Here is a 20,584-nt window from a genome sequence, read left to right on the forward strand (position 1 = left end):
CTGATAGCTCTCTCTGAGATTTTCACTTCCAGCTTATGGCCATCTACAGAGCAGCCCTAGAAGTTAAAACAAAGGAAACAAGAACAATAAAAAAGATGAAAATTCACAACAGCTTCCAGGATACAAGCACAGCATTTCACATTGCTCTTGCTCACATATTCTTCTCCCTGCCCAAGTTTTGCTCTGTTGAACACCACTCATGCAAGGCAAAGCTGCTGCTATGAGGCTGGAGACAGCTTGACTGAGTGCAGCAGCAGCCACATCCCTGATCCCTGTGTCCATCACCCTCAGCTCTGCCACGAAACTGGAAAGCTGAGTCACTCCACTACCCTGACCCTTCAAGGCAGGGACTGTCTTTTCATTTGTTCTGGACTGAGCCCAGGGTGTCTCACTGGCCATCAGTAGCCAAGCAAGTCTTTAATCTCTTGCTTCTTGTGCCTCTAAGAGTTTCCTGCAGCTCAGCACTGACAACAAGCAGCCTCTTGCCTTACCAGCCCTGAGAGGATACCCCACACACATGGCACTACCCCAGGATCCTGGAGCCCTGCTGCCCACTCCCTCCACAAAACACCCATTCTCCTGCTTTCTCTTCCCCCCTTCTCTGTCTTTCAAAAGGATGGAGAACACAGATCTACCCCAAGGCTACCTCAGCCAAGTGAGCACCTGCTGGAGGTGGGACACATGGACTGAGCATGCAGAGACTGCACAGAGCAATTGCCTAGGAAGGGATCACTCACTGTTCTAGCAGCTCCAGGACTGCCCCATCCCTGCAAGTGGGCTGAAAGGGACTTGGAGCAACCCAGTCTAGAGGAAGGTGTCCCTGCCCATGCAGGCAGACTGGTACTGGGTGACCTTCAATGTCCTTTCCAACCCAAACCATTCTGTCATTCCATGGGGAAGGCAGGAGGCTTGAGGATCCTGAAGCACTGGCTGATTCCCAGAGGGTAGAGCTGACCTCTGCAGCCCTAAAAGCTGAGCAGGATTTATTCCTGTTGTGAGTAGGTGCCTGAGTCTCCCTCATCTCTGCAGAGGGAGCCTTGCAGAAGAAACTCATTAAATTTCAATCACTGCACATTTTTTACCACCTCCATCTTGCATCACTGCTCAGCAACACTTGTTCCTTTCACACACCCCCTCTCCTCACAAACCTGGCCCGTTTTAGAAGCTTCTGCATCTCCACAGTGTAGCTCTGCAGTGACATTTTGAACCTCAAAGTTCATCCACACCTTTGCACCCCATCCCTGGAAAGAAATCCCTTCTGGCAGTGCCCAAGCTTACCTGGAGCTGGCGCAGGGCTTTCTGGGCACTCTCTGGCTTCTTGTACTCCACAAATCCAAAGCCCATTGAGAGCAAAGTGCCTGTCAGGAGAGACAGAGGACTCCCTCAGCCAGCAGGAAACACTGACGGTATTAAAAATGACTAAGAAGCAAGTGCTGACTGCCAAAACTGGGGGGACAAAACCTAATCCATGGGTCAGCCTGTCCATGCCCTGACTCTGCCATTCCTCACAAGCAGCCCTTGTACTGAGCAAGACACTGCTCTGGAACAGCTTGGTTTGGTGCTGATGTCAAAGAGGAGCCAAACACACTAACCAAGATTCTTTGTTTTGCATTATTTCACTGCAACCTCCTTAAATAAAAGCACTAAGTCTTACAAAACAACCACTGGCCCCAGCCAGGGTGAGCAACCCATGATGGATACACAAAGAGTTGCTTATACACAGGATTATTTCTTCATGTGGGAAATAAAACCTTTGTTAGAAGCATTTGCCAGCTACCCAGAAATGGGTGTGACTTTCCCTGCAGGACAGCCCTAAAAGGAGACACTCCAAACCTCCAACCCCTTCAAAAATGCATCTGGGCCAACAATTCACAAGCTCTCAGTTATTGAGCACTGCTGGGAGCTGAGCTTTTGAGACCTGTTCTAGACTGGACTGCCCTGTGCTGAATTTCACTTGAGAGACAAAGTGCCCTGAAGGTTTGCAAGGCACAAAAACCTCAGGGGGCAGCTGCCAGGTCCATGCCAAAGGAGGAGACATCTCTCACACTTCCCTGCACAGCAAAGGTTTGCAGCACCCTTGGTCACACCATGCTCCTGAGGAACACTCTGATCATTTCAAGATGATTTCCAAGGGAAAAAAATCCACAAGGAAAACTGTAACACCCAGTTTCCACCTTCAAAGCCTGAATGGCAGCTATAGAGACCACCCCATGGGGACAGAAGGGATCCCTTTGGTAAGTGCTATCAGACCAGCCATGGCTCTGATGTTCTCTGCTCATGAGCACCCTTGAGCCTGACACCTGAGCAGTTCTGAAGAACTTGCTTTACCTCTGTTTCTTTCTGGGGATCCATGTTTTCAAGCCTCCCATGCAAAAGGAGCCCTGTTAAGCCAAAATTCCATAAAATCGTGCAACTCCCTAACCTAAAACCCAGAAAGAAGACACCCATTTAGCCACCAGTGCTGCTCTGAAGCAAACTCTTCCCTGTCCCACCACCCAGAGACTGAGCAGAGCCCATGCAAGAGGAATAACCCCTCCTTGCTGTTGGGTTGGGATCTGGCAGGCAGAAGGCAAGCAAAGCCCACTCAGCTCAGCATTCATCCAGAAACCTTTGAAGATCCCAGATAAAGCACAGTGTGTGGAGCTCTCAGAGCTGCAGGGCACTGGTTCCTTTCAGCTTGCATCCTGCTCTCTTTGGTGATCCTGAAGGAGTTGGCTTCTGTCTCCTGATCTCAAGAGAAGGCCACATCTCCACAGCTCCCACAATTGAGCTTAACCTTCTCAGCTGAAACCCCGGGGGGTTTTGGGTGCTGCTTTCAGCCATTTCAACAGGCACACTTCTAGAAATACTGAGGATTTCACCAAGGAGAACACAAATGCTCAGCCAGATGAATGCTGAAGCAATGCCACACCTGAGCCCTCAGCAACCAGCCAAGGGAAGGAATTGAACAGCAGCATCTAGAGTACCTGCTTTGTCTTTCTTCTTGGATATTGTGCAGCTCTTCACAGCTCCCACTTTGGAGAATCTCTGCAAGGAATTGGGACACGTGGTTCAGTTCCCTTTGTCACAGCCTTACAGCTGGAATTTCAGTGACAATGTGGCTCTCTTCCAGAGCCAAACACATGCTTGCAGGGCCTCCCCCCCCCTTCCCAGCACACCCCTGACAGGCAGGCACTGCAGCTGTGCCTCACTAAATTATTTCCCTATAAATGTACACCCACAGAAATCAGCACACATGTGCCCAGAAATCCTCCAACACTCCTCAGGAACTGCACAGAGAACTGGAGTGGCTCTGGAGGAACATCATGGATCACAAGGTGCCCTCAGAGCCAGCCATCAAGGGGACCCCCTTGATGTCCTTTGAATACAGCTCCTTCCCATGCATGAAGGGCTGCAGGGTAGCAGGGGCTACCACTCCTTCATGAAACCACGGCCAGAAGGCACAAAAAGAAGAGGGGACAAGTCCCAGCCCTCCTCTGAACATCAATGTTTGTCCCCAAAGTGGACCAGGAAGTCTGACAGTATCAGAGTTCCAAGGTGGAGGAGAACAGGTCCAGGACAATCTGACAGCATTCTTGGGCCATGAAATGTGGCTTTTCACATGGCTACAAAAAGCAGTAGAGATGGAAACTCCCAGTTGCTTTTCTTTATTTTGCTATCAACACCCCACATGGCTTTAGAAATATGATCTCTCCCAAAGGGTTTTCCTGAGGTCAAGCACAGAGAGCTCAATGTTGGTAGGAGCTCAGATGAAAAGTTCACCTCAGTGAACCCAGGATTTCTTCAGTGCCTTGTCACACCAAGCAGTGTCACAGCTGCACAGGTGGGACAAGCATCACAGAAAGGCTGGGAAGTGAGGAGTCTGAAAAGATTTCCTACTGCCTCCACCTGTCCTGAGGTGGAATTAAACCCCATCTGCACTGTCTCAGATGCATGTCTTCACTGCTAGCTGAAACTCTGATATCAGAATTCCCAGTCCCAGTACAGCCCAGTGCTTTCTTATATCCCACTACTGGCTCCAATTCAACTCCTTAAACCCTTTATCCTCAGCCCAACAGAGGTGGGGAATACCCTGCCCCTTACCTTCTGCAGCTGAGCAGAGCCCTTCCTTCTAGCCCATTTTGGGAGGGAGGGCTTTACTCCAACAGGCACCTCAGTTTGGCCTCTGGCCACCCCTTTCCCCCAAGACCCCAGTCCCAGCCCCCTGTTTGTGGCTCACCTCCCTCAGTGTGTCTTCTGTGGTGGCAAAGTTCAGGTTTTTCACAAACAAGGTACAGCCAGGAATGCTTTCTTCTTCTTCCTCTTCCTCCTCCTCCTCCTCCTCTTCCTTCTCTTCTTCCTGTGCTGATTTTTCCTCCAAGTCCTTTACAGCTGTGTCAGTGTCCTCATCTGAAATGAAAAGAACAGTTAAAGCCCTTTAAACCCAGGTGAGGGCCTTGGTTACTGGGAGATGAAGTGGCCCCCAGCTCCCCTGGTTCCAAGCCTCCCTCTGTGGCCCAGGAGCAGGATAGCAGCCCAGGCTCAGAGTCCTGAACTACCTTCTGGCAAAGCAAACCTAGCTATATAAAGCCACACTTCTTCAGCCTCCTCTTTTGGTATTTTTTTTTAAAGGATCTTGAAAGGTTTCAGATATTTAAGCAAGATTTAATTTTTACAGCCCCCAAAGGGTCAGGAATTGCTGCTACACATGCAAAAGAGTGGAGAAAGAGCCAGAAATACCTTTGTCCTAATGTCAGAGCTCTTACCAAGTGCAGGCCTTGCTTTGCCACCCTTTTCTGGAGCCTCAGGGTGTTTTTTCTGAGGGGCTGGGCTGATGAAGACACCCATTGGAGCCCATTCCAGGTACAAAGGCACGGAATGAAACTGGGAAGAGAGTCATGAAAAGTGGGGAGTAAGGGCCTGAAGAAAAAAGCCTCTGCTCTTAGCTTTATTTTCCCCTCACTCTGTAATGAAAAGCAGCAGTGAAAAAGCTGAGCAGCTTCTTCAGTTGGCTGAACACACATCCTTCACTGAAGGACAGGCTGCATCCAGCCTCACACCAGGGCAGTTTGCCAGGTACCACACTCCTGGTATGAGGAAAGGCAAAAAGAAACCCCTCCAGACCACCAAGGCATCCAAGAGGAGTGACAGCCCCTTCCCTCCTCCAGCAATGCTGCACTCAGAGCCCTGCTCAGCTGCACAAGGATGCAGCAGGCACCTCCTTAAACCCACAGGACAGAGAGCAACAGCAGAGCCTCTGGGACAGCTCACCTCCCCTCAAGGTCTCCTGCATCTCACAGCAAGCTCCCCAACCAGCCAGGACCCCTCCTCCCCACCACGCTCACCTTGGAGTAGGCCAGCTTGGTGAATGCCTGCTTGGCCTCTGCTGGCTCCAGGAACTCCACCAGGGCTGTGATGCCTCCCTTGGGCAGCAGCACCCTGCCCAGGCTGCCATGTCTGCTGAAGATGCTCTCCAGCTCTGCCAGGCTGGTGCTGGCAGGGAGGTTCTTCACCAGGATCACTGTTTTACTCCTCTCCCCAGCAGCCTGCCAAGTTTGGGGGGAGAGGAAAGAGGAGATGAGATGGGAAAAAGCAAACCCCAGGAGCTTAACTACTGAAGACTGCAGACCCAATGTGCTCACTCATCCCATGCCATCTCTTTCCAGAATCCAAGAGGGCCAAAAGACACTTGGAAAACACTTCCTAGGAGATCCACACCCCAGTACCACCTCCCTGTTCCACAAACCTGTGTGTACAGAGGTCCCAGCTCCACCCCAGAACAGACACAGGACCACCACACTTCTAACCTGTCCTACCAGGGATTCCAACCACCCTCAGGACAGCTGCATTTTCAAACAGACAGAACATCTCCTGAGCCCTGCCATGGTTCAGTCTTGCAAGAAGCTGAGGATTTAATCACCACTTTCAGAGGGAGCTGAGGACTCCAGGACTAGGCCAGCATGCAGATGAGGGAAGTCCACAGTGGTGCCTCCAGCTGGGCATCTCACCTGGCTGAAGGAATCCAGGCTGACTCCATTCTCAAGGAGGAACTGGCGAATTTCCTGGACCAGCTCAGTTTCTCCCAGAGCAATCCTCACTGCCACACTGTCCTTACTCTCCTGAAGGCAAGAACATCAGTTGACAATGTGACAAAACTCACCAGAGGGAAGCAAAGAGCCTGATCTGGGGAAGGGCTGGGCACCTGTTGTTCCTGCTGCTCTGACAAGCAGATACAAAGGGAATTTGACAGAGAGCTTGAAGGCAAAATGCTCCAGCTCCTCTGAAGCTGCTGAGAGTTTTCCTGTTGGAGTCAGAAAATTTCCCAGGGCAAAAATGAAGTTTCCAGGAAGGATCAGAGCCTTAGGGTGCAACTTCCTAACAGGTAGTTTTGTAGAAAAGCAGAATTCTGTCACGGAAAAGACTCTGTGAGAGAAGTGAGAGAAGGCTTTTTGGGCTCAGATCCCACAGAGAGGTTACAGCACCACTGATCTCTCAGCTTTTGTGATGCTCACGGATGGCACTGGGGATTTTGCTGCACAAAAATAGCAGGGGTAGGCCCTGGGCTCAAGGAAACAGATCAGAACATCATCTCCCCTCTTGGCTGATCAGTCACCCAACTCACAGGATCCAGCACTTGGCTTTTGGAAGCATTGTACTTCTGAGCAATGGCATCAGCCACGGCGTTTGTCCCCACAAACAACGTGTTCCAGTTGTGAGAGCTGGAAAGAGAAAGAAGAGCCAGGTCAGCCCGTCCTGCCAAGCTCAGAGCCCTGCAGCCCCTCCTGCCACTGCTGTCTCTCTATTTGACAGTCCTGGGAAAAAAAAACAAAACCAGCTTTGAACGCCACCTTTAGCAGCCAGGATGGAGAGCTGGAGGGAAAGAAGGGTGGAACATCATTAGGGAAGGGATGGGACATGGGAGGAATGTCTGGAGAGCAAACAGGCAGCAGTGCAGGCAGCTCAGGTCTTCTCTAGTGCTCACTGGTCACAGCTCTGAAGTTACAGCAGGAGTTGGCTCAGAGGAACACACGTTTTATCAACCAGTCTCCCCAAAGCACCAAGCCCTCACAAGCAAGGCTGCCTTCCCTTCCCTTCCCTTCCCTTCCCTTCCCTTCCCTTCCCTTCCCTTCCCTTCCCTTCCTTCCCTTCCCTTCCCTTCCCTTCCCTTCCCTTCCCTTCCCTTCCCTTCCCTTCCCTTCCCTTCAACTCAAAGTAGCAGCCACTTCTTTCAAACAAAATGTCAGATAAAAAGGTAAAGGTCTAGAAATACAGGTGATAAAGTGGAGGACAAGGACTCAACTGATCTGAACCCACTGCTCCAAAGAACTGCAGATCAACACCTATTAGACAGCAGAGCAAAGCTCAAATAGAGCCATTCAAAATGATGTTTCTCTCAACTTCTGCTGCTCACTGAACTACCAGAGGTACTTGTGAAGAGCAAGCAAGTGCTTAGAGTTACAGGAGACTGAGAGCTGCACAGCAAATGCTTTGGTGACTTCAGTTCTCTCTACAAAGACCCCAGGAGCATCCCTGCCACTGGGACTTGAGCAGACTGTGTTGCCTTGTCCCACTACAGGAGATCTCTGTACCTGCCACTGCTGCCTTTGTCCTTGGCCTCTTTCTGCTTTTTGTAGGAGGAAGAATCTTCTGCATCCGGGTCTTTGATTTTTTCCTTTCTGATTGTGGATGGTAAAAGATGCAACATCCTGCCCTAGAAGGAAAAAAAGGAGGAAGAGGCCCAGCAGCTCTGTAATAACCCACAGAAACTCCTGAACACCAGTGGAGGAAATTCTCTACCACCTTCCCTAGATAAGCAGCCTGGGTGGAAGGAGGGAACCTGCATTTCCAAAGTAGACATGACTGCAAGTCAGAGGAGCCACACACTCTGAGATTCAGGTCTCCTTCTCCACAACTAGCTCAGACTCTGGTACCTGTGGGGCTATCCCAACCAAGCTGCTCTACCAAAAGCTCCCATAGAAGAAGGAAGAAGAAACTCCATCTTTTAAGCCAGGCACAAAAGCAAATGGTTGGCAACATTCTTCACAAACATTCCCACCAGCTGCAGTCCAACAGCACAGGGAAAGCACCAGTCCCCATACCTGGAACACCTGCCCATCCAGTTCTGTGTAGGCCTTCACTGCATGCTCTGGAATCATGTAGGTGATGAAAGCAAATCCCTTGGGCTTCTTGGTCAGTCTGTCTACAGGGAAATGGATCTCGGAGAGGGGTCCTGTGAAAGGCAAGGCCATTCCATCAGACTCCTGGCACAGCCCACTCCGTACCACAGCCAGGGAGGAAAGGAGGCAGGGAGGGGAGAGCAGCTCTGGACTGAGCAGAGGTTTGCAGAGATCTGCAGAATGACAAGGCAGGCCCAGAAAAAGCCTGCCAAGTCTGCTTGTGCACCGTGTGGCAGCTCCCAGGGCTCTGGCACATGACACAAGCCAGGCAAGCTCTGAGCAGCTGTACTCACCTTCAGTCAGGAGTAAGGTCTTCCCCAGCCTAACCTTCCCTGCCCCCCCAGGACACTCTCATGCCAAGATAGTCTTACATTTGCTCAGTTTTGAGCTAGAAAAGGAAAGCTTCAGGCTTCCACCTGACCTACCAAACACAAAAGTGAATTTGGGGTGGATCTCAGAGATTCATCTGCTACCCACAACATCCAGAAACCTCCAGTGTCATCAGCATTTCCCACAGCAGCAGCTTCTGGTTACCTGCTCCTCATCATCCCACCAAGACTCAGAGCCTAAGCTGACTGGTAAGAGTTTTTACTGAGACAAGGAGGAGGAGGGCACAGAGCAGTGCATGCTGTGGGTGAAGGAGCATAGAGCCAGCCCCACAGAAGGCAGGGAATAAAGATGATGGAAGTCAAGTCTGTCCCCAAGAGGTGTGGGACACAGAGCTTTTCCCTTCCCACCCAGCAGGAAAACCCCTGTGTGCACAAAGACAAGATGTAGCCCTGTCAGTCCTCCAGCAAACACTCACCATACTTGGAGAAGATCTTCTCCAAGTCCTCCTCAGTGCTGGTGAAAGGAAGATTCCTGACAAAGAGCCTTCCTGATTCAGACAAATCCTCTTCTTCCTCATCATCCCTCTTCCTTCTTTGCCATGGCTGCTTTTCAGGTTTTGCTGGCAGTGTCTCCTTTGGGACATCCCTGCATGGCAACACCTCAATGCAGTGCCCACCTGTGACACACACAGGACACATTAATTACTCCCTGAGGCCTCAGGCAACCACTGCCACAGCACTAAGCCCCTGGGCTTGCACCAGTGACACGAGCAGCTACAACCCCACCAGCTTTCAGCAGAACTCTGCAAGAGAGCAGTTTTCATAAAAACCAGGGCACCACTTGCTAAGCAGCTCCCCAGCCTCCCTTCCTTTCAGAGAGCAGTTATCATTTTAGTGGTTCCACTAAGGGCTAAGCCAAGAACAGGTTTCAAACACAGAATCACTTGCACAAGTCCCCTGTGCTACCCCAAACAAGAGTTAAACACCATCGTTTTTATATCAAAATATACTTCAAACACACAACAAAAAAGGAGGGCAAAAGAGCAACATGCCCAGCTCAGTCAGTGCCCACTTCTGAGCTGCCTGACAAGGCACCTGGTTCATCCTGCCCCAGCTGGGCAGAGGGAACCCCTCCCACCATCTGCCTGGGAAAAAAAGTGCAACAAGAGGAGACACTTGAGCAGCTGAGCACCCTGCCAGGGGCAGCAGCCAGGAGAGGAACAGACAGCTCTTACCCAAGTATTCTTTTTTTCGTTTCAAGGCCCTTTTCACTTCTGCTTCACTCTTCAAGTCAACAAAGACACAACCTTGGAGAAAGGAAAGGTTCAACTGAGCACCATGTGGAGAACACACAACCACTAATTGGCTAATTAAGGGTGAATTGGACTTTAATAGAGATTCCTATAGATAAATCCTTCTGCTCCCATTGAAGTTTCAACCCAGTCTGCAAATGGCCCTGTTGGACTGCAAGGCTGCCTTTTTTAAAAGCTCATTCTCTGCATGCAAACCAAAGCAGCCCAACTTAACATCTGAAGGAGGCTTCCACAAGTGCCTCCAAGAGCAAATAAAAGCTGCAGCTGCTGTCAGGCTATGAAAGGCAAACAGCTCTGAGGACCTGCTCCCTGCTTTTCCTGCTGGAAAACCTACCTGCAGTAGCCACAGCCTCTCAGGAGACCCACCTGGGCTACAGACTGCTCTGCAGCCCACACCCACAGGGCAGCAAGGTCCCTGGGTGCTGCTGCAGCTCTCCCAGAGGGAGAAACCTTTCCTTGGCACGGCTTGGGATGATAATGAGGGAAGTTCTGGAGGCAGATCAAGCTCCTGCTGCTACTCCTGAGGGAGCAGAGCCAACATTACCCTGCCCACGGCATCCCAGGGCCAGCAAGTAGGGCAGGTGAGCTGCAAAGTCACAGAAAGGTCTGAAGGAATGGGGACAGGAGCCAGGAATTTAGGAAAGCAGGTGACAAGAGCAGAGGGTGTGACTGAGAGGGCCTCTGCCTCACAGATCCACACAGACACATTACCTCTCTTTCTCCCCTGGCTGCCTTTTCCTATCCTGATTGCCACTGGCTTCAGGGGAAAGAGGAATTCACGGATCTTTTGCTGCAGGAAGAATGGGAATTGTTTCAGTAAGTCCTCAGGTAAAGGAAGGAGGTTTTGGACTTAGTGGGTTTTTTTTATATACACTGTAATAACACATTCAGCACCTCTGCACAAAGCTGGTTCAGATGTTTTCCTGAACACCCACCCAGCCCTCAGAACAGCTCCAAAACTGAGGACAGAAGCCTCTGCAAAACTGGGCTGAGTTACACACTCAGAACAGTCCCTGCAGCCTCAGGAGCAGAGCTCACCTCAGTTACACACTCAGAACAGCCCCTGCAGCCTCAGGAGCAGAGCTCACCTCAGTTACACACTCAGAACAGCCCCTGCAGTCTCAGGAGCAGAGCTCACCTCAGTTACACACTCAGAACAGCCCCTGCAGCCTCAGGAGCAGAGCTCACCTCAGTTACACACTCAGAACAGCCCCTGCAGCTTCAGGAGCAGAGCTCACCTCAGTGATGTGCAAGGGGGCACCACGGAGCCTCACTGTGTATGGTGTGCTGCCTTCTGCTGAGCTGTCCTGGCTCTGCACAGGAGGATGGGACAAGGAAGAAAGAAAAAAAAACAGTTAAATGAAACCCAGCAAAGGGCACAGCACAACAAGCTGGTCTTGAGTTCTGCAAAAGGGAATTTCCTGCAGAAGGGCACCAGCAGGACTTGATTTAATGGCTGCAGCTCAGCAGAGCCAAGATGGGTGGTATCCAGGGGGGCCCTTCCAGCTCAGCCCTGGGGTGACTGGTAGACACAGAGTATCCACAAAGCTCCTGCTTTAGAGGAGAGAAAAGTCTTAATCCAGTTATACCTCTAGTGTGGATCCTTTTTTCTTCTTCTCCACTGCTGTTTCTTGATGTGTCTGTTGGGCTCTTGGCCTCCCCTTTTTATCTGTGTGGGTGCCAGTGGTCTCTGCAATGCCTGAGTCCTCCTCACTCTCACTTTCCTCTTCCACCTCCTCACTCTCTGTTTCTTCCTCTGTGCTGGATGAAGAGGAAGAGTCCTTCACCACTTTAGATTTCAGATAATCCATATCTGAGAGGTCTTTGCTGGCAGCTGCCTTTTTTGGTCCCTTCTTTGCTGTCAGAGAGGAGATCAGACAAACTTACACACAAATGCTGCTGCAGGTAAAAGCTGAGAGCAGACACAATCCCAAGAACCATCCTCCTCTCCTCTGCCCTTTCCACAGGGAGAAAAGGTTGGACAACACCCCAGGAATTTTATCTCAGCACCTTCAGCCTGACAGACTGGATTCATACTTTTCAAAGCAACAGTTTGTGTACAAAACCAACCTAAAAGGAGACTGAAGAGCTCCAGAGCACTGAGTCTCAGTGGTAACCAAACACTTGAGACAGATCCCAGAGAAGGTTTTCAGTCAGTCCTTCAGTTTGGCAGGGTAAAGGACAGAGGAAGCTCCAGAACACCCCTCCCCACCAAAGCTCACCCCAAGGAGAGGTGAGGAGCAGCAGGGAGACACCACTCAAACACCATCTGCATTTGGAAATACCTCACAGGAGGCAGAAAGGCTCCACAGGCACATTCCCCACAACAGACACCAGACTGCAGCCCAGACTTCCCAGTCAAAGTTATCCCACTGCTCCACTAGATCCAGTTTTCCTCTCAGGATCCAAGCTACCGAGTTCTGCCCATTCCCAAGGACACACCAACATCCCCAGGAACCTGCACCAGACCAGACAGGTTCACAGATGGCAGCTACTGGTTCCTAAATAAACAGAATCCACATCCAGCTCTGGTATCCTGGAGGTGGAAGTGGCTGTGGGCTCGGGGAGCATTCCAGGGGGAGGTGCAGATGTTTGCTCTGTTCCTCTCCCCTGGCACTGACTCTCAGGCCCATGAAAAGCACAAATGCCACACCAGAAGCTGCCTTTCCCATCTGGCCCCAAATCTGGGCAAACGTGCAAATATCCAGAGTGCACAAGGAGTCTCCTGCTTGGGAAAGCCCTTCCTGACTGCAGCCTCTCCACCTGGAGCAGGAGCTGGCTCTGATCAGCTCCCACATTCACTGAGATCAAGGGTGCCCATTCCTCACAGTACCTTTACCTTCCTCCTCATCTTCATCCCCATCCTCCTCCTCCTCACTCAGCTCCTCAGATTCATCTGAATCAAAGTTGAGATAATCAGCTGCTGCCTTTAATTTTCCCTTCTTGGGCTCCTCTGCCAAAGTGTCATTAGCCCAAGTGGCCACTTGAGACCTCTTCTGGTGAACCTTCAAGAACTCCTGGAATGTTTCATCTTCTTCCAGCTGTTGGAAAAGAGATCAAGCAGAGAAGCTGTGAAGACAGCCACAGGAGAGCTGGCACTGAGCTGGAATGCAACAAGAGCAACTCGTTTCCAGCAGTGCCAGAAATTCCCCCAGGGAGGAGTTCCCTTTGCAAGGTGAAGCTCTTCAAGTGACTGAAGATCTCTCAGGATCTCCCAGTCCTGAATTATTTTTTTTTTATTTTACAATTGACATTTAGAAAGCACTTTAAAGAAAAACATAAGACATTTAAAAAGAAAAAGAAGTACAAGTTCAATGTGACAAGATTGTTAAAACCCCAACTGTGTGAACAGGATTGTCCTGGATTGTGTCATCACAGAGGAGCAGCTGACAATTAAAAGTCTGTCCCCAGCACAGGGATTGGTGAGATCAGGGTTTGTTTAAGTCCAACTGGGCTGGAGCTGGTTACACCAAACAGGTCACAGCATGGGAGGCAGCAGAGAGCAGAGTTACTCAGCTCTTGCTCTGAAGCCAAGGTGAGAAGCACACAGGATGCAGCCCAGCCCCAACTCACCTCCTTTAAGTTTTCTGTTGGATCTTTCTTCTTTTTACCCTGGGAGAAAACCCAAACAAAGGTTTTTAAAATGCTTATTAGAATCACAGCCAAGATCACTTCTCAGGTCACCCAACAGTACAGGGAACAACAATCCTAAGTCAGAAAACACCAAAATGAGGACTCCCAACATCCCAACTGCTCTGGCTGCTCTGTCCCCTCCTCCCCACACCAGGCCACCCTCCCTCTGTCCCTCTCCCAGGTCACTGTCCCCCAGGGTCCATACTTTCTTTGTGCCTGCAGGAGCTGTGCTTGCCCCAGGCTTCTCAGTCTGTTTCTCAGGAGCAGGGATCTTCTGAGAGTGCTTGCTCCATGCTTTGGGCTTGGAAGGGTCCCCGAGAGACTTGCATAACTCAACCTGAAAAGAATTACATCTGTAATTAAATATAAGGTTTAAAATTAAATCTATATGTTCAAACATGGTTCTGGGACTCTGGATGGGCCTGGCTGATAACCCTTGGGGGGTGGGGGGTGCATGTGCAGGAGGAGAAGGGGGAACTTCACACAGATGTTCCTGCTACAAGCACAGGACATGTTCACCCAACTGGGGGAAGAGTTTGTTGTGCTCCCTTAAACACAACAAAACAAGTTGTCCTTTCCATCACCAATCATCCTCTGTCCAGAGCAGCAAAAGGAATGATTTTAAATCAAAAATGGCCACAAGTTTGAACATTTAGGTTACAGCAGCTCCAAACCTGCCCTTGCTTTTCCAACCAGCACTGAGATGCCTGCTTGTGCATAACCTGGAACCAGAACTGCCTGAGGCCTGAACAGCCTCTGCTGGGCCTGAACCTCTGAGCTCCCTGCTGCTCACCCCCCAGACTCCCAAAATCCCCAAGAACAAACTCTCCTAGGAGTCAAAGGGAGGTATTTGAAAAACATCAGCTCACTGTAACTCTGGAGGTGTCTATGAAGCTCCTGTGGAAATGGTTCAGTGCTGCCTGAGCTTCAGCCTCAGACTTGTAGCCGATGAAGCCAAACTTCCGGAACCTTCCCTCCTTGGTGAACTTCAAGCAGCAGTCAGTCAGGGAGCCAAAGGCTGCAAACAGCTTCCTGAAACGATCCTCCTTCATCTGGGAAACCAGGAGGGACCCCAGGAAGGTTCATCAGCCATGGGAACAGACACACTTCGTGCCCCAAACACAGCACCTGCTGAGGGAGGGCTCCTGGAGCTCTGCAGGAACCACACACCTTGGCCACCAGTGCCTCCCAGTACCCAACCAGCACCCAGAGCCCCCCCGAGCTGACCTGGCACAGCCAAGCTCCAGTTCCCCCACAGCCTCGGTGGTGGCTGCAGAGCACAGGGCTCAGACCTGCACCCAACCCCCTGCACCACAACCTCTGCTCCCCCACCCTTGGGGGGCTCCCCTGGGACACCTCCCTGCCCCACACCCTCCCTGCTGCCCCCCCAGGGTCTCTCCCTGCACCCCAGCACCCCAGGGGTCCCTCCCCTCTCTCCCACAGGGAGACCCCATCTCCCATCGCCCTGTCCCCTTCCCCCTTAAAGCCCCCCCTGCCCCCCGGCCATCCCCCCAAGACACCTCCCTCCCTCCCTCCCTCCCTCCGTCCACCCCGAGCCCCTCAGTGCCCGCTCAGCCCCGTCCCCTCCGGGGGGGGCCTCTCCCTCTCCCCCTCAGACCCCTCTCCAGGCCTCGCAGGACCGCCCCACCCCGCACCCGTGCGCCGGCCTCACCCCGTTAGGTAGGTTCTTCACGATAAGCCGCGACATGTCGGCGACAGAGACCTGTGGGCGACAGACAAGGCCCCGCTCAGCCTCAGCTCCGCGCACACCGCCCCGCGGGCGCCGCCATCTTGCCACCGCGTCACGTGGCCGAGGGGGGGTAGCGCGCAGGCGCGGGAGGTGGGGCCGGGGCCCTTAGCAACCGCCTTAGCAACGGGGCCCTTAGCAACCGCCCTAGCAACGGGGCCCTTAGCAACCGCCCTAGCAACGGGGCCCGGGGGGACAGCGGGGACCAAACCCGGAGCACCCAGGGGACAGGAAGGCGGAGGGGCAGCCCACCCGGGGGCACCCTGCCGTGCCCCTCGGAGATGCTGTGCCCCACCGGGGGGGACCCCGCTGCCAACCCCCGGGGGTAACGGCACCACCCGGCCCGGCATGGCCCGGTACGGCCCGGCCCGGCCCGGCCCGGCCGCGCTGCTCCGTTGGGCCGGAGGAGGGAGCTCCACGGCCGCTGCTGAAGCCCCGGGAACCGAAGGCTCCGGGGGGGCTGTGGAGGTTTGAGGCTGGGGAAGGCAGAGGGTGAGCCCCCCCTCCCCAAAACCCAGACAGCAAGGAGGGGAGCGGGGCTGAACCCGAGGGGCTTCGGGGAGCATCCAGGCTGTGGTGTTGGGTTCCAGAGGCTGCCGTGGGTATAAGAGGCCGAAAATCTTGGAGGAAAAAAATCTCTTGTGGGTGAATGACCAGCGACATGGAGGCACCCACTGCGGGAGGCAGGGAGGGCAGGGCCTGGGGGGACAGAGCTTTGCTCCCCCAGCTTTCCCTCTATCCTTGAAGCCCCCAGCCCAGCTCTGCTGTCTCAGGACCCCGGAATCAGTTCTGCTGGAAAAGACTTTTCGGATCACCAAGGCTGGCTGGGAAGGGGACACTGCCCATGGGGACACTGCCCATGGGGACATTGGCAATGGGGACACAGCTAAGGCCACCACTCCATGCTCACGTCTACACAGCCCTTCAGTCCCTCCAGGAATGGCAGCTCCATCACCGGGGACTCCAACTTGCCCACCCACAGCCCCTTTCCAGAACAAAATCGTTCCCAGTGCCCAATCTGTGCCCAAACCCCCCTGGCACAATCTGGGGCCGTTTCTCCTCCATTTAGTGCTTGTTCCCCTCAGCTCCAAGGGCAAAGACACAGCACAAACCCCAACAAGTCTTCTCCTGAGCTCTTTCATTTGGTGTCTCCAACTGGGAGAATTCAGGAGGTCTCACTTTCCCTCTCCTGTGTACTTAGGGAACTTAAACATTCCTTCTGATCCACACTGGCAGGGCAGCCAAAGGATGTGCACTTCCTTCCTTCCTCTGCTACACATATATTGGGCTATACAGTTTTTCTGGGGGTTGTTGCATTCATCTGGAGTATTTCCTGAACAGGGTGCATATGACTTAAAATAATAATTTAAAAAAAAAAGACAGTATCTCCATGTCTCCATAAAATTCCATCCCATTACTGAAGGGGCAACCCCTCAAAACCCTTTAAAAGGTGTCCAGGAGGTGTCTCAGTGCCAGGGACCCAGCTCCCTGCCCTCCCCCCTGCCCTGTCCTTGGCCAGGCTGTCAGAGATGTCACTTGGGATGGAGCTGGCAGTGTCAGGGCCACGCTTGCACCATCACTGACACATCCAGACCTTGTCCTTGTCACTCCCATCCTCTCCAAGACATTTTCCCCCCTCTCCCCCTCCCCATCTCCTCCTCAGCTGCTGCTGGCAGCCCTCAGCAGTGCCCACCCCCTGCCCAGACTGCTCTGTCCCTGCCCCCATGCCAGGCTCTGACTGTCCCCACACCTCCAGACCCCCTCCCCATCCTAGCAGAGGACCCAGCACCCTCACCCCTGACACCCCATCCAGGTCCCTTGTCACCCCCCAGCCTGGAGCACAGCACCGAGGAGCACGGGGCACCTTGCAGGAGGCTCTGGGGGAGACCAGAAGGGGAGGTTCTCTCATGGGGAGGGCAGAGGGGCAAAGAGTCCTCATGGTGATCCAGGAGGTGAATGCAGCAATGTGCTGCTGAGAGGGAGAGAGAGAAAGGAAGAGAGAAGGAAAGAAGGGAAGGGAAGGGAAGGGAAGGGAAGGGAAGGGAAGGGAAGGGAAGGGAAGGGAAGGGAAGGAAGGGAAGGGAAGGGAAGGGAGGAAGGGAAGGGAAGGGAAGGGAAGGAAGGGAAGGGAAGAGAAGAGAAGAGAAGAGAAGAGAAGAGAAGAGAAGAGAAGAGAAGAGAAGAGAAGAGAAGAGAAGAGAAGAGAAGAGAAGAGAAGAGAAGAGAAGAGAAGAAAGAAAGAGAAGAGAAAAGAAAGAAAAGAAAAGAAAAGAAAAGAAAAGAAAAGAAAAGAAAAGAAAAGAAAAGAAAAGAAAAGAGAAAAGAAGAGAAAGAAGAGAAAAGAAGAGAAAAGAAAAAGAAAAGAAAAGAAAAGAAAAGAAAAGAAAAGAAAAGAAAAGAAAAGAAAAAGAAAGAAAAGAAAAGAAAAGAAAAGAAAAGAAAAGAAAAGAAAAGAAAAGAAAAGAAAAGAAAAGAAAAGAAAAGAAAAGAAAAGAAAAGCTGTGGCAGACCCCTTCTGTCCCTGGGTTGGAGAAGGGAGAGCTCAGGTGCTGCCTTTGGGGAGCTGCTTCTCGTGGTTTGTAGCAGCCCCAGAAGTTTCTGGAGGTGCCATCCCTGGCTGGCAGGGCTGTGGTGACAGAGCCATCCCCAGCTGGCAGGGCTGTGGTGACAAAGCCACCCCCTGGCAGGGCTGTGGTGACAGAGCCATCCCCGGCTGGCAGGGCTGTGGTGACAGAGCCATCCCCCTGGCAGGGCTGTGGTGACAGAGCCATCCCCAGCTGGCAGGGCTGTGGTGACAAAGCCATCCCCAGCTGGCAGGGCTGTGGTGACAGAGCCATCCCCCTGGCAGGGCTGTGGTGACAGAGCAGCCTGTCCTGGGCTGGCCAGCGCTGGGGACAGGCAGTGCCAGCCCTGCCTGAGAAGGACGAGCAGAGCCCCGAGGAGCCCTTCATGCCTGTCTGATCAGCTCTGCACCTCTGCCAGCAGGGAAGGAAAGGTCCCTCTGAGCTGGGGTCACCCTTGCTGGGACAGCATCCCTCGGGCAGCTGGTCCTGCAGGATGATCCTGAGCTGGTCTAGAGGGGGTCCTGAGCATACCCACCCCCCTCCATGGCTGCCAAGGTGCTTGGTCCCCTCAGACCTCGAGTCCCTCCCTTTTCTTTTAGATGTGGATAACGGGCAAATAATCCGCTTTTTGCATCCCAGCTGCAGAGGATGGCTGCTGAGGGCTGGGATTTGGCTGAGGACCTTCTTCAGCTGATGACATGAAGGTGCAGAGAAGGTGGAGGACAGGGATGAACATGACCCAGCAACCCTGCTTACCTGAGCACTGTTACATCAGCAGAACCACTGGGAATGCTGCTTGGGAATCCTCAGCTTTGCTGCTGGAGATGTTAGTTTGGGGGAGCAGAGATGGCTTGGACCTTCCTCCTACAATTTGGGAGGATTGTAGGACCAAATTGTCCTGGTCCTGGGGAAAGGATTAACAGGCTGAATGCTTTGGGTGGTCCTTGGGGAGGCAGTGCCCCATGCACCATCTCCCCTCCTTGTGCTGCTCAGGGATGGGGCCAGGAGAACAAAATGCTGAAAGGGCTCTGCCTGCTCTGCCAGAGCCTCTGCTGGAGGTGAAGCTGCTGCTGTCCCTGCCTGGGGGCTGCAGTGTCACCCTGGGCACCAGAATTTGACTTCCACCCAGACAAACCTCACCTGAACTTGCCAGCTCAGCCACAGAAGTGCTCTGCAAGCCGTGTCCTGTGGGCAGACCCTTCCTGGCATCCCTCTGCCCATCACACCACTAACTCCAGCACCATCCCTCCCTGGCAGAGCCACCCACAGCCCTCCCAGAGAGAATTCTGACTCTGAGCACACACAGAGTGCTGGGACAGGGTGGACATCTTGATGCCACCTAAAGCCACAGAAGCTGCTGCCTCTGCTTTGCCCCCACTGGTCCAGACTGGCATTCACCAGTGACACCTTTTCCTCCAAGGTGACAGGGAAAGGCCAAATCCTTCCCAGGGTGTCCTGAGCCAGCCCTGGGCACCTTCCTGCTGGCTCTGGATGGGACCTTCTGCCAGGAGAGCAGCACCAGGGAGTTTTCCTGCTGCTGCCCCTTGCCTGGGGCTCTCCTCCATCTATCCATCCATCCATCCATCCATCACCCCATCCGCCTCCTTCCCTTTGTATTCCCCATTTTTTTGGGTGTGTGTAAAGGGACTCAGGGGAGGGTGCAGGCAACAGCTGCCTTTGATCAGAGCAACATGTGGGAGATGGAGCACTTCAGGAATGCCGACTCCTGATCAAAGGTGGGAACCCAGTGACAGCCAGGACTTGGCAAACCCCCATCCCTGCTAATCCCTGCCAGGGAGCTGGGGGTTTGGACACAGCCCCCAGCCCATTGATGGAGCCCCCCTGAGGCAGGGTGAGGGGCAGGGGGCTCACTCCTGCCTGCCTCAGAGAGCTCTGTTAGAAAAATAAAAATAAAAAAAAGAAAAGCCATGATCCTCTCTGCATCTAGGCAGACAACAGGATCAACAGGATTTCCACCTCTTCTTTTGCCCTCCTTGGCTTCATCCCTGCCCTCCCAGCACTTCCAGAGCCCAGCAGCTCCCACACCTCCCCTGGGAGGGGATGCTGGAGAGAAAGTGAGGCAGGGATGCCCCAACTCCCCCATAAAGATCTGGTGAGGGTTGAGAGGTCACTGGCTGTAAAAACAGCTGAGAGGAAAAAGAAAATTAGCCCCCTCCAGAGAGCCACGTGGGGCTTAGGGACAGCAAGGACAGGGTCACAGCCTCCTCTGCATCCTGGGTGTGGGACAAGCTGGTCTGGGCTGTCCCACGTCACCTTCCCCATGGCTTCCCTTCCCTCCAGGGGGGTTTTCTCCTGATAGCCCAGGGGGAAGCCAGGAAGCCCATCCAGGGGAGCAGGGAGATCCAGGCAAGGCGTGGGGTGAGGATGAGCTCTGGGATGCTCAGCTCTTCCCAGGCTGATGTTTCCACCCAGGCAGAAGCTCTTCCCAACTTCAGCTGCCATCCTCACACTGCCAGCAGAAATAATCCCACCCCAGGGGCCTGATAATTCCTGCACCCCCCTATCCTCAGCCCCTCCACCCCATCTCTGTTTAGGTGCTGCCTGGCTTGGCCAGGGCTCCTGAGCACATTAAAAAGGGAAACTTTTAAAAAGGTCTGATAAGGGTTATCCCTGGGGGGTCACCCTGTCTCCCCAGGAGGGGTCACAGGTCGCTTCCTCACCACACGGTGCCTGATAATGAGTGAGCCAAGGCCGGGGGATGGAGACAGAATTTATCAGCAAACCCTGGGAAAAGAAAGACACGAAAATGTCTGCTGGTTTGGCAGGCTGGGGGATCTCCAAGGACGAGGCTTTTCTTTTTTTTTTTTTGGGGTGGAGGGAG

General features: G+C 53.0%; 1 protein-coding gene across 1 annotated transcript in view; it reads right to left on the reverse strand.

The window, feature by feature from the left end:
* RBM19 (RNA binding motif protein 19) overlaps window positions 1–15,244 on the reverse strand; it is a 62,551-nt gene extending 47,307 nt beyond the window's left edge. Inside the window, exons 1-20 of the mRNA XM_030460774.1 lie at window positions 15,104–15,244; window positions 14,301–14,483; window positions 13,637–13,768; window positions 13,372–13,410; window positions 12,632–12,839; window positions 11,388–11,656; window positions 11,037–11,111; window positions 10,510–10,588; window positions 9,721–9,792; window positions 8,962–9,162; window positions 8,079–8,209; window positions 7,569–7,690; window positions 6,602–6,698; window positions 5,988–6,098; window positions 5,325–5,525; window positions 4,746–4,863; window positions 4,220–4,389; window positions 2,967–3,027; window positions 1,279–1,358; window positions 1–56 (exon numbers count right to left, since the gene is read on the reverse strand). Coding sequence (XP_030316634.1) covers window positions 1–56; window positions 1,279–1,358; window positions 2,967–3,027; window positions 4,220–4,389; window positions 4,746–4,863; window positions 5,325–5,525; window positions 5,988–6,098; window positions 6,602–6,698; window positions 7,569–7,690; window positions 8,079–8,209; window positions 8,962–9,162; window positions 9,721–9,792; window positions 10,510–10,588; window positions 11,037–11,111; window positions 11,388–11,656; window positions 12,632–12,839; window positions 13,372–13,410; window positions 13,637–13,768; window positions 14,301–14,483; window positions 15,104–15,139 — 2,441 coding nt within the window. The 5' untranslated portion in view covers window positions 15,140–15,244. The remainder of the gene's footprint in view (window positions 57–1,278; window positions 1,359–2,966; window positions 3,028–4,219; window positions 4,390–4,745; window positions 4,864–5,324; window positions 5,526–5,987; window positions 6,099–6,601; window positions 6,699–7,568; window positions 7,691–8,078; window positions 8,210–8,961; window positions 9,163–9,720; window positions 9,793–10,509; window positions 10,589–11,036; window positions 11,112–11,387; window positions 11,657–12,631; window positions 12,840–13,371; window positions 13,411–13,636; window positions 13,769–14,300; window positions 14,484–15,103) is intronic.
* Between the last annotated feature and the right edge of the window lie 5,340 nt (window positions 15,245–20,584).

The sequence above is a fragment of the Calypte anna genome, chromosome 15 (genome assembly GCF_003957555.1).
Source record: "Calypte anna isolate BGI_N300 chromosome 15, bCalAnn1_v1.p, whole genome shotgun sequence".
In the NCBI taxonomy this organism is placed as follows: Eukaryota; Metazoa; Chordata; class Aves; order Apodiformes; family Trochilidae; genus Calypte; species Calypte anna.